The 18687-nt window shown below is 50.0% G+C and overlaps 1 protein-coding gene across 4 annotated transcripts in view; it reads right to left on the bottom strand.

Annotated features, from left to right (window-relative positions):
* Positions 1 to 18687, bottom strand: part of GRAMD2A (GRAM domain containing 2A) — an 81735-nt gene that overhangs the window by 28236 nt on the left and 34812 nt on the right. For 3 of the 4 annotated variants that reach the window (XR_012161218.2, XR_012161220.2, XR_012161219.2), the window contains exons 1-2: positions 2124 to 2890; positions 338 to 436 (exon numbers count right to left, since the gene is read on the bottom strand). Coding sequence is in view for 1 of the 4 variants with exons in the window: in XM_073363163.2 (XP_073219264.1) it covers positions 338 to 436; positions 2124 to 2227; positions 2823 to 2895; positions 13122 to 13179; positions 14393 to 14457 (399 nt within the window). In the remaining 3 variants the exon portion in view is untranslated. Of the gene's footprint in view, positions 1 to 337; positions 437 to 2123; positions 2896 to 13121; positions 13180 to 14392; positions 14507 to 18687 lie in introns of those variants that run through there. The other variant, XM_073363163.2, reaches the window with a different exon arrangement.

The raw sequence follows: 18687 nt of genomic DNA, 5'->3' as shown, positions 1-18687 counted from the left end.
CTTACTCACACCAATGCTCATTGCCTTTAATGGGTGTTTTCCCTTAAGTATGAAGTGCACGATTGGGCCCATGTTTGCTAAGCATTTGGGGATGGACTGGAATGAGAGAGGCTATGTACACTTGGGGTTAGAATACTAGACGAGTTGCCAGTCATCTCAGCAACGTGACACAGAGCAGCTACCCCGAGGCTGAGTGGGGCAGAGCATGCATGCTCCGTCACATCACAATGGTAGCTGTGAGATGCAGGGGAGCACCTAGGGGCCTCCTGTTGGATTAGACTCACACATGAGACCACAGCACAGCAGCTGAGTAGAAATAAGACCTCCAATCAGTTACCTTTCTGCTGGCATTGGTGGTGATAGCCAGCCCATTGGGCAGCAGCCGGGCCGTTTTGTGCTTTTTTATCAATTGAACTGAGACCACCGGGATAACCACCTGAAATGTAAAACAAACACCAGGTAAACGCACACGTACTATAGATGGGGATCCAACAGGGAGGAGCGAGCGCCACAGAAAAGCCCACGAGGGAGCTGGCAGTTCTGTGTTCCATGCAGGAACTGGAGACTATGCAGTCAGTAAGGCATGGGGTCATGCAGGGTATATTTATGCTGCAATAAAAGATCTGCAAGGGGAGCAGGGTGTCAGAGCTGAGGCTCCAGCCTGAACATCTACACTACAATTTTACGGCCCTGCAGCCCACAAGCCCGAGTCAGCTGAAACAGGCTCTGAAACTCAGTGCTGTGGGTATTTCTCCACCCCCTCAGTGTAGACTGCCAATACCCACACTGGCCAATGAGAATTAAACATAATACGAAACAGCTAACTGTTAACGGAGCTCTGTGCACCCAGTGCACTGAATGATATGGGTGCTGTGGGAAAACAACAGTGTGTGATGGAAAACCTTAGTTCTCGCATTTCCTAACTTCTGAATGCTTGACTTTGCAACCTTAGTGATGGGTTTTTAACATAGTTCTGTGTGGAATTTCTTTAGAAATACGGTGATCCAATCTCCATTACACAGATGTCTAATTGCATCCTGTACATGATAGTAACCTGGGTAGCAATCATTGGCTGGGGACATCTTTATATTTACCGAGCAGGATCACCATACTCTGTGTATTAACCTTGGTTTGAAAAGGTTTTTAGTTTATACATTTTCAATATAATGAACACAAAAAGAGGCCAATGTCCAATACCTACAGAGCAGATCTTTGTCTAGGGACCTAGATAAGAGTCCTTGCACTCAAGGGCACAGTTAAAAATAAACCAGGATGTGGTTTCATAGCAGAATAACTTCACTGAAACATGCTCAACTTTGGGAGCTGACTAGCATTCTTTCTATCAGAGATCTGTTTAAATAGGACTATCCGCTGGTATAAATAATTCAGCGGTTCAGCACTGGTTTTAAAGGAAGTCAGTTCTTAAAAAAACAGAACATAAACCCTACACACGAAAAAGCTACCCGTCAGCTACAGCATTAATAGGAAAATGTCAAATTACAACTCAAGCAGAGAGTTGAAAGGAAGATTCAGATCTGTTTCAGAATCCTCTAGGAGCCTTTGATCTTGAGGCACTGACAGTTTGAGCCTCTACAAATAATTGCAGTGTGGAATTAAAAAAGCAACACAAATAAACAATATTTCTATTAAGACGACTCGGAGGTTACCAGATACGTAGATGGCTCCCCCAGCAGTGCATGAAAATCCCCCCCCCGCTTATGGAGGGCTGATTTTGGCCCTACAGCATTATTTAACGGCTTAGGGCTGAAGGGAAAATGCATCACTTAGGAGAACATCCGTCAAAGTAACCCTTCACTGGGCGCTAGGAGTCGCATTGCATCCTGCTAAGATAGAACCTGGGCCAGGGGGAAAGGAATGGTGCAGGGGCTCCTGTCTAAGAGCAATAAATCCTAAGAACAATAAAATCTCTCTCTGAGTCAGCGCTGCTGGCGTATGTGACAGAATGAGATAAGGGTTCATTAGGCCCACATGGGACAGAGGTCAGTGCTAGGCAGTGACGGGGAAGGGAGATCACCGCTGTATGCTGGCGCTGGTGTTTTGGGATCAGACGTCAGGCCTCTTCCCAAAGCGAAGTGTGGTGGAGAGCAACTGTGCTGTGTTACCTTGATGTCCTTCCCGAAGAGTTTTGCATAGAAGCAGAGCCAGTTGGGGGAGATGTAGAGCCGCCCCTGGATGAGGATGTCTCTCTGGAGCGCACAGGAGCAGACTGTAAAACACACACACACACACACACACACACACAGAGGTAGCATGGGGAGGGGAGAGGAACCCACAGACCTCGGATCCAGCCCCACAGCAAAACCCACAGAGCCCTGTGCTGATGCCGTGCCTGGGGACTCCAGCACGTTGCCAGTCACCTGCCCTGAGATGCTGCTAGTTACAGTGGCCTGGGCATCCAGACAGAGATTTTCTCTTTCCAGGGACATCTGATGTTCATAAAAGTAAGGAACCAATCCCACTGTGCTAAGCACTGTCCCTCACAATTAAAGTGCGTGGCACGAGGTTGACAAACTCCCAACAGAGCCTAGGTTACGACGATCAAACTCCTTGGCTCCTGACCTCCAGCCGGGACTCAAAGACTGTGGTCTCCAGCATGCAAAAGCTTGTGTGTTAATCCACTATAGTATATGGGAACCCCGTTGGGTTCTGCATTTGTCGCCTTCCTCAGCCTCTGGTCTCAGCCGCTGTCTGGTCATTGGTGGAACGGGGAGGGCCGCTGGTCTGACACCAGTGCAGCACCGAGGTTCTGTACAGAGGCCTGGGTGTCTCTTTACTCCCTCAAGACTGTCTCCACCACTCACCTTTCAAGACACTCTCCTCTGTGGGGATGTCCTTGAACAGCTTGTGGTACTGCGAGTTGTATTTATTTGGTGTCTAGAAATTAAAAAGACAGTCAGGTGGTCAGAAAAGCTACCTGGTGACCTGACAGATACACAGACATCAAGAAACATCCTGTAAACAGAGATTCAGCTTCCCTGTCTACCCCTGAATGGGACCCACCCAGATCCTCCTGCTCCAGAAGCCTGGGGCCCTGCCACTAGAGCTAAAGAAGAATTGCGGTGAGAGGTACAGGGTCTATGACACAGTGGGGCAGTTCCAATTTCAGCCAGTAGAGAGCAATGGTGCACACTTACACTAGCAAGTTCCCCATAATATTTAGTTCATCTAGAAGAGGACTGTCTGAACATTCGTGTGTTGAAACAATTTAGACACCAAGCCAACCAGGAAGCAAATGTTTGGCCCAACACTTTATCTTCCTCCATTATTAATGAATAGTATTTATTATTTATATTTCCATAGTGCGTAGGAGACACAGACCAGAACCCCATCGTGCTGGGCGCTGTGCAAACACAGAACAAAAAGACGGGCCCTGCCTTAAAGAACTGACAGTTGTAAGCTTGGTCTACACTGCAAGCTTATGTTGTTATAGCTACATTGTAAATTCCTCAGGGCAGAGCAATCTAAGCAGTGTCTTCACTAAGCGCTACAGTGGCTATGTGTAGACAAGCCCATACTAGAGATGAGAGCTGGCTACAGAGACACGGGGAAGTACAAGGATGCAGTGAGACAATATTGGTCAACGTGATGGGCAATTAATCAAGAAAATTAAACTCTTCAGGACATACACTGAGCAATATATTTTTGGTGGCTTTTTAAGCACTATGTGACAATTGAAGCAGAATTGAAGAGCAGCAGCAAAGGTGGAAAGGTGCTGGCCATGTCTCTGGATCACACAGCTGGGCCCATTAGCACCCTGGCACCATATTTATGCAATTCCAAAGTTTAAAATGGAACTATGTGCAAGTAGCTCACTGCTCTCTTAGTGAATCTGGTGCAGAGAAAACCTCCTGAGGCTGTACAACAAAAAAGATTTTACTCCTTAGATTAAATCCCTTGAAGACCTGAGAAGCAGGCTCTCAGTTTTGTCTGGGCTGCATCTTACCCATGTGCCAATGTCTGTCAACCGAGCAGATTGCTCCACTGCACTGACAGGGTCAAACCTGACAGAAATACAGAGCTGGGTGCAGCAAGATACCGGGACACAATAACCCACACACAAGAGGAGTGACATCAGGACACTACTTAGACAGTCAATTCCGCAGGGCAGGGGCTGTCTTTTGTGTTGGGTTTGTACTGAGCCAAGCACAACAGGGCCATAGTCTATGACTGGGATCCCTAGGCACCACCACAACATACAGAAACTGGGAAACCACGTGGTAACCCATGGGAACTCCCTCAAAGCAGATGAGCCATTTGCACAATGCCACCCTCTAGGATTTATTAAGAAGAAATAAACTGAGCCACTCACAAGCAACTCCACCTGCCTGGCTAGGGTCTATAGTTGGCCAATGCCACTTCCTGGTCAATGGGCTCAAAGGCAGCAGAGAGAACCAAGAATCTGCAGAAATACCTGCCCTTCATCCACTGCTAGGAGAACACACCCACCACCACCATCCCATACCGGGCCCTGGCCTACAGCCACACGGACTGGCAGCAGTAGTGGAAGGAATCCAGCTTTTGTAGGAGCCGCTGCAACCTGCCAGAATGATCTACCCCTGAACATTAGACATGAGACGTGGCAAGACCCAGACGCACTGTTTGCATCAAGATATGGTGTCTTCAGCAAGGGTCCAAGCAAGGGTTAAAGTGACAGGATGAGGGGAGCTCCCCCTTCTTTCCCTGGATTGGTGAACAGAATTGCTCCCCCATGGGCTCTTTGGCAATGTAATGAAACAGCTCCCCCTCACTTCCTGTTTCATTCCACACTGGGACTGATATTCGCTTGTCAAGGCGCAGGGAGAGTGCTGAAGGAATTGGCGGCTGTGATTGCAGAGCCACTGGCCATTATCTTTGAAAACTCGTGGCGAACCGGGGAAGTCCCGGATGACTGGAAAAAGGCTAATGTAGTGCCAATCTTTAAAAAAGGGAAGAAGGAAGATCCTGGGAACTACAGGCCAGTCAGCCTCACCTCAGTCCCTGGAAAAATCATGGAGCAGGTCCTCAAAGAATCAATCCTGAAGCACTTGCATGAGAGGAAAGTGATCAGGAACAGCCAGCATGGATTCACCAAGGGAAGGTCATGCCTGACTAATCTAATCGCCTTTTATGATGAGATTACTGGTTCTGTGGATGAAGGGAAAGCAGTGGATGTATTGTTTCTTGACTTTAGCAAAGCTTTTGACACGGTCTCCCATAGTATTCTTGTCAGCAAGTTAAAGAAGTATGGGCTGGATGAATGCACTATAAGGTGGGTAGAAAGCTGGCTAGATTGTCGGGCTCAACGGGTAGTGATCAATGGCTCCATGTCTAGTTGGCAGCCGGTATCAAGTGGAGTGCCCCAAGGGTCGGTCCTGGGGCTGGTTTTATTCAATATCTTCATAAATGATCTGGAGGATGGTGTGGATTGCACTCTCAGCAAATTTGCGGATGATACTAAACTGGGAGGAGTGGTAGATACGCTGGAGGGGAGGGATAGGATACAGAAGGACCTAGACCAATTGGAAGATTGGGCCAAAAGGAATCTGATGAGGTTCAATAAGGATAAGTGCAGGGTCCTGCACTTAGGACGGAAGAACCCAATGCACAGCTACAGACTAGGGACCGAATGGCTAGGCAGCAGTTCTGCGGAAAAGGACCTAGGGGTGACAGTGGACGAGAAGCTGGATATGAGTCAGCAGTGTGCCCTTGTTGCCAAGAAGGCCAATGGCATTTTGGGATGTATAAGTAGGGGCATAGCGAGCAGATCGAGGGACGTGATCGTCCCCCTCTACTCGACATTGGTGAGGCCTCATCTGGAGTACTGTGTCCAGTTTTGGGCCCCACACTTCAAGAAGGATGTGGATAAATTGGAGAGAGTCCAGCGAAGGGCAACAAAAATGATTAGGGGACTGGAACACATGAGTTATGAGGAGAGGCTGAGGGAGCTGGGATTGTTTAGCCTGCAGAAGAGAAGAATGAGGGGGGATTTGATAGCTGCTTTCAACTACCTGAAAGGGGGTTCCAAAGAGGATGGCTCTAGACTGTTCTCAATGGTAGCAGATGACAGAACGAGGAGTAATGGTCTCAAGTTGCAGTGGGGGAGGTTTAGATTGGATATTAGGAAAAACTTTTTCACTAAGAGGGTGGTGAAACACTGGAATGCGTTACCTAGGGAGGTGGTAGAATCTCCTTCCTTAGAGGTTTTTAAGGTCAGGCTTGACAAAGCCCTGGCTGGGATGATTTAACTGGGAATTGGTCCTGCTTTGAGCAGGGGGTTGGACTAGATGACCTTCTGGGGTCCCTTCCAACCCCGATATTCTATGATTCTATGATTCTATGATATTCGCTTGTCAAGGCGCAGGGGGAACCCTGCCCTCCCTCAGGCAGCCATGGGCCATCTCCTCCACCAACAGCCCTTGCTAATCTGCACTCAGCCAACGAATGCCTGGATCGAAGCGGCAGGCTGTAGCACCAGCTGGAATTCCAGCAGAGAAGACGCCCTCTGACAGAGCCTGCCACCACGGAGACAGGTAGAGGAGTCTGAACCAGAGCCACCCGACCTGGGAACCACTCACAAGGAGCCCTTGCAAGGAGCTCTACATGCCCTGGGTTTGGCATACGACCACAGCAACCTTAACCCCAGGCACCAGACACAAGGTAAGCTGGCCCTTTCAGAGAGCTGGGGCTCAGCATCGCCTGTGCCAAGGTTAGCTCACCTCTCCAGGTGAAGGAAATGACACCAGGACAGGAGCATGTGACTAGACATCAGGCCTGCTGGAGAATATGAGGTCAGCCTGAGTTCACTCAGAGAGGTGCTGCTGGGACAAGGGCTGGCGACAACTCTCCACAGCTTCCAGACAGGCAGCCTGTGAGAGACACCTGTTAGGAGCAGGAAGCTCCAGCTAGAGGGCAGAGAACCTGGAGAGGGGGCTATCAGCAACTGGAAAGACTTTTGAGCTAGAGGGAGGACTACATGGCTGCTGAAGGGCTTGCTGGGCCTGGGGAAGGGGGTTCTGCCTGGTATTCTTTAGTAATTAACCACATCCAGAAGGGGAGCAGTATTTTGATGTGGTGGCTGGTTTAAAGTGTGATTGGAAGGTAAACTGAGGCAGCACCAGGGCCCTAAGTCAGACTAAGCAAGTCCTGGCTACACATCCCCAGTGTAGAACTACTTGTAATTAAGGATAGATTCTGTCTGTTTTTTCCCCCACAAAAGGCATGGTAGGTCCATCACAGAAACAGGAAAACCACAGTCCCTGCCCCAGAGAGCTACCATGCCAAGCAAACTGCTTGCTTATTACTGTCATCTTATTATTTTCCTGTATGGTTCCACCTCAACGGGTGGGAGGTTCCAACGGCATGCCTTCCCTGCCCCTTGCCTGTAACCCTTCTAGACACCGATGCATACTCTGAATGCTCTTCAGCTTATTTTTATAAATATTTCTGTCTCCACAAGCCAGCCCAGCTGCATCAGGTCTGCAGAGGTCACATTGCTCAGGGGTCTAGGATCATGTAATGAAAACCTCCCGCAATCAAGGCCCTTCTTCTGCTGTTTGTATTTTGTTTAAAATTTCCAAGGAATGTATCTGTGTTTATTGCAAACATTTGAAAAAATGGTGAAAATTGGTGCCAAAAATTAAGTTCCTAGATTTCTGGGCAAATATCAGGGTTAATACTTGGGATGAGAGGACAAAATGAAAAGCAACCGCGCGTGAGAAGTGGGCCCAGAAATGAGAGAGGTGGAAGGAGCAAAGGCACCAGCTCCTTGTGCTGCCTCCTCCATCTCTTCCGCTCCCGGGCCTACTCTAGAGGGAGAGATGGCAGCTAGGTTCCCTGTCCCGGCCAGGTCAATGAGCGCAAGCTCTCCTTCCAGAGCCGGGAGCCACGTCCAGGCAGTTCTGGCACTTTTCTGTAAGGACGCAAGCACAGATGTACAGGTCCGTGCGGGTGTATCTTTCATTACATTTTGACAGGTTTCAGAGTAACAGCCGTGTTAGTCTGTATTCGCAAAAAGAAAAGGAGTACTAGTGGCACCTTAGAGACTAACCAATTTATTTGAGCATAAGCTTTCGTGAGCTACAGCTCACTTCAGCTCACGAAAGCTCATGCTCAAATAAACTGGTTAGTCTCTAAGGTGCCACAAGTACTCCTTTTCTTTTTTCATTACATTGCCTTACTCTAGCAGACAGCCTCGCATTTACACTCAGTCTAATTTATTGTTTACATAAAACACCTCTACCTTAAGTAACACACTGGATTTTATTAATATAATCAGTATTTCCATGGACTTGAGTGGTCCAGAGAACAAAAAAACCGGGAAAAAGTCAAACAGTAGCTAGAATTTCAATAAAAAAGAAAACCGAGCGCAGATGCACATGGGAACAGAGGCAAAGCTCTCTCAGCAAACTGCTGAATTCCATTCACTCGTTCTCAGCTGCTGTTGAGATAGTTGTTGGGACTGTTCTATAGTTACTGGAAAGCAGAAGCAGCAAGAAAACCTGTGTGCTTACCAAGGGCTGAGCAAACCCAGGTACGCCGTCACGCTCAGCCAAACACAGAGCGGCATTTGAGTGGGAAAGCCCATTCAAACCAGGACACGTCCTGAGGGAGGCCAAAGGAGTTAATTTTTAACAAGACCAGATTTATTTCAGAATGAGGAATCACCCGTAATTCCTCTTTCTAAAGAGGGATTAAAGTGCAGTGGCACCAGGGAGGGTCACTCTTCAGGCAGGCTCCACCCCGGCAGACAGGTGGGTCCCCATAGAGTCAGCTGGTGCAATGCCGCCGACTTCAACCACCTGAGACCTGCCCACACCAGCGCTGAACTTAGCCTGGAGGAGAGGCCCCTCCTTCCATCAGATGAGGGGCTTCCTTTCTCTTCTCTCTTCCTTGTCATGTCCTGGGACATGCCTTCCACCACAGGACTCCTTCCCTCTGCCTGCCCTGTCCAGCATTCATCTGCCTTTACAAAAGCGAACAAGAAAAGCCACAGCAGTAACTCATGGCCAAGCCTGAAGTGCCATTGAGCACCCAATGTGGACACGACACACACAAACACTCCCATCTTCCTGAAGAAAGCTCCTTTTCACATACAGTCCCAGAGGTCAATCACTGCGGCATGTAAGACAACCTGCCGGAAGGAGGCATCACCTGTCCCTCACGTGGTCTTGTGAGCATTCAGCTGCGCACTACCTCTGACAAATAAGGATGCCCAGATCACAGACCATGCTGTACCTGATCTAGATGAGAAAGTGGAGAGCAATTATTTGATTCATACTGTGTTAAAATGGCAATACAGGCTCACCTCAACCAGAAAAGCTTTTGGCCAGAGAATTCAGAGAATAAACACCACCGGTGGTTATGAAGCTTGAACAATATGGAAAAAAGTCCTAAAATGACACTTCAGTATAAGACTGAACGAAAAGGGGAGAGAAAATGGTGCGATTAAGGGCTGTGCGTGCCATGCTCCCTGCTCTGTTGGCACAAGGCTGAGATGTGCAGTTTATTAACAAACACATTTGGAATCAGTCAGCCAACGTTGGTAACACATTTACTGAGCAATGTGGCACTCCAAGGACCTCACTTGTCATGTATTATTTAGCAGCACTAAGGAATAGCTGTCAACAAACACTATTCCAACACCAGCAGTTACAAGGCATGTTCCCACATCAATGGAAAGACAGCAGCATTAACCTGCACACGTATGGCCCAACATTCATCTGCCTTCTCCATAAGAAAGGTAGCTGCCCTGCAGCAGACAAAAGGCAGCTCTCAGCCAGAGGATCACTACTGTCAGGCCACACTGCCAGATATCCAGGGTGATGAGGAAAGCGCCATCAAGGAGTTAACATACTACAACATTCCAATGCTACTTTAAGGCACAGTTACATCAGCACTGTCTGCATTTCAGCAGCCTCACTAATGAACGCTAACCATTCTTCACAACGCCCAAGTCTGCTATTAGATAGAGCCTATATAGTGCTGAGCGTGTGTGCCAGGAGAGTTCCCAGCTCAGCCTCTGGCTGCCTCTAAATGTAGTTATCACAAGGTTCCTTCTGCCATGTGGTCTGGCAACATCTCATGCCATGAAGATTCTGACTTGCAGTACGCTTGCCATGAGCTTCCTTCGACTGGGACTGAGGCAAACTGCTAACTAGGGGATCTCTATTTTGGACTAGAGAGGCCACAATGCATCGCTGGAGGGGACCTGACCCATTTCTGGCTACAACTCCTGTTCAAAAGCTCTGCTTATATAAAGAATCCTTTACCTTTAGAGATGCTGGAGAAAGCTTACATCCCATAGAACCTTGGCTTCACGAATCTCCTACCACATTACACTCTTAAGAACGACTCAGTACTATTAACTGCTGACACCTTTCCCTCCACCTTCCTTCTTATCCCTTTACTTCTCCTCTCCAATCTACAGGAGAGGCGAACTGCAGAGATCACCCTCACATGCTTTCGTTACCTGCAGTGACTTAACACCCCTGCTTGTTCTCTCACAACTCCACATGCAAGCCTGTTAGCTAACTCAGCTATTCGTATCACAGCATTGTATCAGCTGGTATCTCTCCTCTATCAAGCAACATCTTGGTGTCAGTTACATTCACTATACATTGTGGGTTCAGACTAATGAGCAGCTTTTTTAAACTATTCCCTTTAGTATTGAGGAGGATAAGTTCAGCAATGAGGTCAGCAAGTTATGAGGGATAGGTGGGGAGCCACGAGGCCCATGGTGTTTGACCCCACAGTGCTGTGGGGTGAGCTAGAGCAGGAACCTAGGTTAGCTTGATCCAACAACTCTGCCTTGGAAGACGTGGCTCAAAGTTTATCCACACACTGTGCCAGCGACACACCATCATGTATGTTTTCTAATGGGACAGACTAGACTGTTCACAGAGGCGGGATATAACCTACCAAGCAGCCGTCTGAGATGGACTCTCGCCAGGTCTCATTGCCCTTTGAGCCAATACAATTATCTCAGATTTAGTGCAATTTTATCACCACTTTATTTAATCAACGGATACTATACCGGCTTAAAATGGAGCACTGGGGAGAGAGGAGTTAACACTTACAATGTGTCTACGTTGCAGTAAAAGACCAGCGGCATGGCTGGCTCGGGTCAACTGACTGTGGCTTGTGTGGCTCCAGCCATTGGGCTAAAAATCACAGTGGAGACGTTCAGCCTTGGGCTGGAGTCTGGGCTCTAAAGCCCCTCAAGCGGGGGAGGGTCTCAGAGCCCAGGCTCCAGCCCACGCTCAAACGTTTACACTGCTCTTTTTAGCAGCTGACCTGGGCTCAGAGTTGGTGCAGTGGGTTTTTTATTGCAGTGTAGACATACACCCAGCCATTTACCCACCACAGACCGGGCCTGGAAGAAGATTAAAAGGCATAAGGAGGAGCTGTGACCGACACACTGCCTTAAAACACTTCCTGCTCCCACTGGGATTTCCCTACATATGAGTGTATTGCTTCCTCTTCTTGAGTATGCAGAAATAACCTGCTTTGAGTGGCTAAAATGTGGCTGAGGAGAGGCCAAAGGTGAACCACCTGTGGTCTCCGAGGCAATATATACAATGCCTCAATGATATCAAAGCATCATGGTCTCTTACGAACGTCCACCTTGCTCAACAGGAGTTCCAAGTGCTGTCCAAATGCTGTGGATGTAAATAACTCACGTTCTGGAGCTATGCTTTATGGAGCGGATTCCCCACCTTGAGCCACGGTTCAGGTATAGGGCCATTTGTGCGCATGGAGATGAAGTGCTACTGCAGGTCTTTAGACTCATTAAGCTACAGCAGAGTAGCTCAGGGCATTGGTAGGGATTTGTTTCCCCGTCCTACACAGGCAACAGAATTTCTCAAATGGCTCTGTATGTACACGTACACCCCCCCCCATACAGGGTAAACTTATAAATCACAAACTAAATATACTGTGACTCCATGCTAACAAGTGAGCATCATGTCAAAAAGCAGACATCACTGAGAAAGGCAGACAGCTGTATGCGAGCAGGAGACCCGCTAATTACAGGGCAGGGGCTACACACAGACCCTCTGTCCAGAGGCTTTTCCCCTCAGGAGCCAGTCACACTGCTGTTTTGATAGGGGTTAGACCCCTGTGTTACAGTGTGACACATATTCCATAGCTAAGAGATGGACAGCCAAGTGATGATGCTTTCCATAGTATATTCTCATTCAGGCAGAAATGCGTCTCTGACTTTCCAGCTCTCGTGCTCTGTAACACTGCCAATGTTAGACTGTGCTGCAATGAAACTGAACTGGGTGTCCAGCCGACTGGAGGCAGCTCCCGCACTCTTGGAGAGAGGTCACGTTACTGACAGGGGCTGCAGAGGAAGGTCCACCAGCTCCAGGCCCAGAGATGGCTGTGGTCTCTCGGAAGTGGGCTATGGTGCACTGGGCTATCATGGGCACAACGAGGGCTCTGTGATAGACAAGGCTGCCAGTGCACACAGACTAGCTCACAGTCTTATCGTCAGACAGTATTCTGCATGCCCTAGCGGAGCAGCCACTTGAATGACTTTTAGGCCTCTAATCCTCATTCTCTCTTCTCCCCATGTGCAGAAATTGGTAGTGGCAGGAAAAGGGACTGGCAGTGTAAATACATAGCCTCCTGGATTTGTAAAGGCGGAAGATACAAGCAGGCATGGGGGAGAAGAAGAGCACATACACCTGATCCTGCTCATGCCAAGGGAAAGGACGCGGCAGGTGCAGCAAAAGAAGTTGTGGAAGGATGAGAGTCCCAACTGGGGCTGAGACCATGGAATCCAGGAAGTGCAGCAGATGGCAGGGTTGGGCCTCAGGGGAGCAGCAAAACCTCTAAAGACAGCATCCCCATGCGTAGCAGGATTGGCCCTAGACCCTGCTCCCTGTATGGCACTCACAGGGCAGGAGTTCCTGTTCAGCGGTCAACACCCAGCTATAGGCACTGCAGAGCCTCTTGGTCAGTCACACAAAGGTGCCTTTGCCCAACACTGACCCAGACTGGCAACAAGACAGTAAACACTTATCTTCACATGGCCACCCATCGCATGGCAGCCATCACCTGGGAGGCTGAAGTAATGGTTCAAATGCACCACGGGCAGTGTTTCGCCCCCGACTCACCGCTTCTCTGAGACATTTCTTTATTTCTTCATCCTTCAGAGCTTCATTCAGATGCAAACTGCAAGAGAGAGAGAGAGAGAGAGAGAGATCCTAGTTAAGTGAAAAGCCATCCATTGGACACCCCCACTCCTCTCCCCAGAGCAGATACAACAGAGGTATACAACATAATGAATGGTGCTGAGAACTCAGCCTGGGGCAGTTAATAAGAGAGCCCTTGAAATTAAAAGTGAGGAAATACCCGTGCGATAGGAGCTTCCTACCCCCCCCCCCCCCGCCCCAGGCCCCTGGTCCCTTGTGCACACAGTATAATTAACCTGTGAAACTAGCTGCTGCAGGAGACAAACAAGTAGCTCAGGGGAATAGAATTGGACATATATATGAGTCATCTGCAGTGACGCTAGCCAGGGTAAAAGATATAATGGGTGTAAATTCTTGCATTTCAGGATATAAGCTGAACGCTAGCTGGAGTCAGGTAGGAATCTTCCTCTCATGGTTAAGTAGTGGACAATTTAAGGTGTTATGCCAGGTAGCAGGTATGAACCATCCAGCACTGGCCACCGCCAGACAGGACACTGGAGTAGATGGACCCTCTGTGCGATGGGATACAAATCTTTATATTCACCCCACTTCGGGGACTGAAAACTACGAGTGGCCTTGGGACCCTACTCTAGATCACAGCAAGGGACCCAGCAACAGGTCAAGCGAATTACTTGGTATGTTTAGCATCCAACCCTTAACTGCTAATGTGGGATTCTCCTGTGAAAGGCTGGCAAGAGCTTCCTACCTGCTGGGTTTCATTTCACATGCCAGGGCCAGCTACGGTTGTTGATAGAACTTGGCACACAAGGAGAAGGGCAAATGTTTGGCAGGAAACGCCAGGCCCGGCCTAGTTTAATAGGATTTCTCAGCCCTTCACTGATCTCCCACAGAGCACACTGGAGTCATGCAAAAAGTGTATTTAGAAGGCCCTACTCCAGTTATGAATGTCAGGAGAAAGCTCCTTCACTGACCCTGCTGCTGCTGTAACATGCAGGAACGTGGCTGCATCCCTGGGAGAGGAAGAGATCAGAAGAGGTTATGTGGTCACACCCTGGGAGGTATGCTGCACTGAGAGGGCCAGCACATCTCAGGGGAAGCTGTTCACAACCAGTACTTAAAATAAAACCCCACCCTGTGCGTGTCAGAGAACTAATTAGCTGATCACAACCAACATGGTTTCAGACTTTAATCTGTCATCAGACCCTACAAATCCAAACCATTTCAGAGCTCACCTGCCATCCAGGGCATCCAAGCTCTTCTCCTTATGAGGCGCCTCCAGTTTCTCCTGGCTGTGCATGAGCTCAGAGCTCTTCAGGGAAGCTGCTTTTTCATGCACCGGCTTTGTGCTGCAGACATACAATAAAACAGGAAGTCTGTTAGTTCACCAGCGAGGGGGGTTGGGGGGGCAGCGGCATTAGCTATGGCAGACAGGCCTCTAATTCCATGGCTTTGAAATCCTCAGCATTTCGAACCACTTCCATTGGCAGCCGAAGTATTTTGCTCTGCTGCATGCAGCTGCTGATGGAATTATAGGCAGAAGAATTAAGGCTGCTGACAGACCCAAGCCATGGACTTTCTATACATTTTCAGCAGGCCTGTGAAATCTCTTACCCTGAGCTGTAGCTCACGAAAGCTTATGCTCAAATAAATTTGTTAGTCTCTAAGGTGCCACAAGTACTCCTTTTCTTCCTGCTGGCTTGCTAAAACAAATAGCAGGAGAGGGAAAAGGGCTGGAGGAAGCGAGCTGGCTGTTAGGAGAGTGTTTGAACTTGTAGAAAAGCTTATGTAGAGATGGTCTTTAAAACTACAATATGAAACAACAGCTCAGGGCGACAGAGACCGCACCAGGCACCTTGCTTTGGAGCTCAGTGGAGACTTAACATTTGGCTCTTATTGGAGGGAAATGACATTTGAGAGAAATGCTATGGGCCAGCTCCCCAGGTGTCAATAAGCAAGCATTGTTCAACAGGAGTCACTGAAGCTACGCTGGCTCACGCCAGCTGAGGATCTAGCCTGTTTCACAGATAGCTGGGTCACTTTTACAGCTCTTTCCAGTCAGCCCAACTGCTATCCAAGCGGTCAATTCACTTGGTAGCAGAGGAAAGGCTGAGATTTACCCCTCCTCCCACTGCCTATTTTTAAGGTTTTTTGCATTTTATTGACACGACAGAGGTGGAGGAAGCACGTCTGTTTGACCAGAGAACTGAGGGACACTCTGATGCAATAAGGAGTGGCTGTGATGCACACATTTCTGCTTGAATGCAAGGTTTCCTTTGGGGATGAGTTTGTCATCCAGGTGTGAGCTCCTATAAATCACCCAAACCACTAGCGATATCAGCCCCACCTACTGTTCCATGACTCCGGCCTCAGGCCGAACATAAAGTAAAACAGACACCATTTCCCAGACACCCTTTCCAACACCACCCACCCTCTGCCGGAAGCAGCAGCTGCCTCCCATTCAAGTTTCTTATCTGCTACAACCAGGCTTATCAGGCAGAAGTGCCGCAGCATGAAGCAGTTACCAAACCAAAAGCAAACACGATCCCAGGGCTGCCCGCAGAGGGTTATCACCTGAGGCCACAGAAATGACACTTCCTCTTTGTACGGCTGGATACTACAGTGGAGTCTGGGTTCCTAGCTGCGACAAGGAAATCAACCAGACAGAGGCTAAAAGGGACCACACACACAACAGGGGAACAGAAGGAAGCAGCACGGAAGTGAATGACTAATTAAAGACACCGAGATTGGGACGAGGACTAACAAAGTGGAGCTGGGGAGACAGCGGTTCGGTTCGGGGCAATGCTGAGGAAGGACGCTGTCAGGCAATTTAGGTGTGTGTCTGCACCACAAAATCCAGTTGTGATCATAGGCAGTGGGTAGAATAGGCCAGGGAAGACTTGGCACTGCTGCCCACCCGCCACAAGACACCTGGGCTGCAGTAGCCCCACCCCTTCACCGAGGCCTCCACTGCCTGCACCTCCTCCACTCCACCCCCACCTCCGGAGGTCCCCACTGCTCTTGTCATGTCCCTCCTCCTCCTCAGGGCGGGGGGAGTGAGGAGGGACGCGGAGAGCCAGTGGTTTGGCCGGGGGCCCAGTGGCTTGGGGTGGGGGCTGGCGGCTTGGGCCGGCGCTGGGTGGGGGGGGCTGGCCTGGCACTTGGGGGGTTGGTGGCTCAGGCCAGTGCTGGTGGGGGGGCCGGTGGCTCAGCTGTGTGGGTCGTCAGGGGTATGGGGGCTGGTGGCTCGGTGTGGTGCTGAGGCCGGCCTGGCACTTGGGGGGGCTGGCAGATCAGCCCGGCGGCCTGGTAGTAGTATGTTGGGGGGGCCGGTGGCTTGGACCCATGTGGCTGGGCCAGGGCTCCTCTGGTTGTGGGGGGGCCCCTCAGGGCTTCTCCTGTTAGGGAGGTAGGATTTCAGGGCTCTGGCATGTGGGGCGGGGGCCCTTGGGGAAAGGGGCGGGGCCGGCAGGCTAGCCTCCACAAAACAGGGGTTCACCACTGCCCACGGTTGTGATCATTAGGTCCCCACAGAGTTTAACGATGACTGGCTGACTTGACGGCAGACTAAACTTGCCCTCATTTTCACTGATGTGGTTGGCATCGCAGCAGCTAAGCCAGCCAATAATTAGGGCCCTACCAAATTCATGGCCAGGAAAAACACGTCACGGACTGTAAAATCTGGTCTCCCTCTGTGAAATCTGGTTATGTGTGTGCTTTTCCCCTACACTACACAAATTTCACAGGGGACACAAGCGTTTCTCAAATTGGGGGTCCTGACCACAGTTGTCAACTTTCATGCAGTAAATAAGCACCCGGACTTTCACAATAAGCCAAAATTCAAGCTAATCCCATTTCAAAACAAGGCCAAAACAAGCCAATCCCTAAGAACCTCAACACTCTATGGGACTAGATCCCCCCAGTGTGCAGTTGGACTGTGGTGGGCCTGCTGTGCACCCGACTCTCTCCCCTGCTTGCCCCTTGCTCCTGCTTGCCCCCCTTGTCCCCCCTTGCCGGGAGCTGATCAAAATAAAAGCAGCAACAAGCTACAACAAGCCAAAAACTAGCCAACAAGCAACTCACAAGCCAATTAAGCCAAAAACAAGCCCAATTTCTGTGTTTTTTCCGCGGGGTTGGCATGTCTGGTCCTGACCGAAAAGGGGATTGCAGGGGAGTCACAAGGTTATTTGAGGGGGAGGTTGCGGTATTGCCACCCTTACTTCTGCTCTGCCTCCAGAGCTGGGCAGCTGGAGAGGGGCAGCTGCTGACTGAGGGCCCAGCTCTGCAGGCAGCAGGGCAGAAGGAAGGGTGGCAATACCACACCATGCCATCCTTCCTTCTGTGCTGCCTTCAAAGCTGGGCTCCTGGCCAGCAGCCACCGTTCTCCAGCTGCCAGGCTCGGAGGCAGTGCCGCCAGCAGCAACAGCGCAGACCCCCCACCCCACACAATAACCTTGTGACCCCTTGTGAGCCTGGAGGGAGTGCCAGGATGGCCCTTGCCTTGCTCCTGGTCCCCACTTCCGCACCCTGCCCTGCCCTGCGGTTCCTGGCTACTGATTCTAGCCCAACCCTGGGCTCTGGACTGCGGCTACCAATTCCGGCTTAATTCCTCAGGCCTGACTGCCTCTAGCTCTAACCACTGAACCCAACTGCCTACACCCTGCCCCACAGAGCTTGCACTCTCCAGTCAAGAGGCAGAGAGAGGCAGGCACGTGGGGAGGAGTTCTAAGGAAAAGGCAATTCGCAGCAGGGTGCGGATGAAGCTTGTGAGTGGCCAATATCCACGTTAAGTCTGAATCGGAGACCAGACTGGGCAGAAGCAGCGAGCACTGGAGAAGAAAGGTGGGGTGTGGCAGAGAAGCACTCCATTGTGTAGTCTGCAGAAGGCTGGAATACTGTGGTCTCATTCGGATTACTTGGCTTGGTGTGTGGGTGCAGGTTGGTGTTGGTGCCTGTGATATACAGGAGATCAGGTGGTCCCTTGTGCCCTTGAACTCTAGGACTACAAGGAGGGGACGTCAGTCACCCAGGCTCCCAGGGAGCAGGAGGCAAAGGCAGAAGCATGAGAGAGATGAGCCAATGGGAACAGCCCTGTGGGGAGGACTGGTAAAGCAGGCAGAAACCAGGGGCAAGGCAGTGCAGTCCTGCGGGAAGGACGGCAAGGAGTTTGCAGATAAAGCCAGCGAAGGGATTACAGGAGGGGGACGGGACATGGCCAGAGCAGCAGGAGGGAGGAGATCATTTTAGCAGCTGACAGTGGGATAAGATGAAAAGCTGAGCGTCAGAGAGGCTGGATAGGAGGTGGTTAGAGTGGCTCTAAAGCCCCCCCCCACACACACACACACACACAAAGCTAGTGGAGTGGTTTCTTTGGAAAGAAGAGAACTCACCCCAAAGGGCTAAGGATCTTAGCAGCAGAGAACTGGGAAACTCAGTAACATGTAAGCAGTGAGCAAAAGGAAACACTGCTTGCAGGTTGCCGAGGGAAGCTCTGAACAATTCAGCTTACAGCTCTGAGAACACGGCAGCA

Source organism: Lepidochelys kempii, chromosome 10, assembly GCF_965140285.1.
Source record: "Lepidochelys kempii isolate rLepKem1 chromosome 10, rLepKem1.hap1, whole genome shotgun sequence".
Classification (NCBI taxonomy): Eukaryota; Metazoa; Chordata; order Testudines; family Cheloniidae; genus Lepidochelys; species Lepidochelys kempii.
Note: the sequence above shows the minus strand (reverse complement) of the source record. Positions and strands in the feature narration are given on the sequence as shown.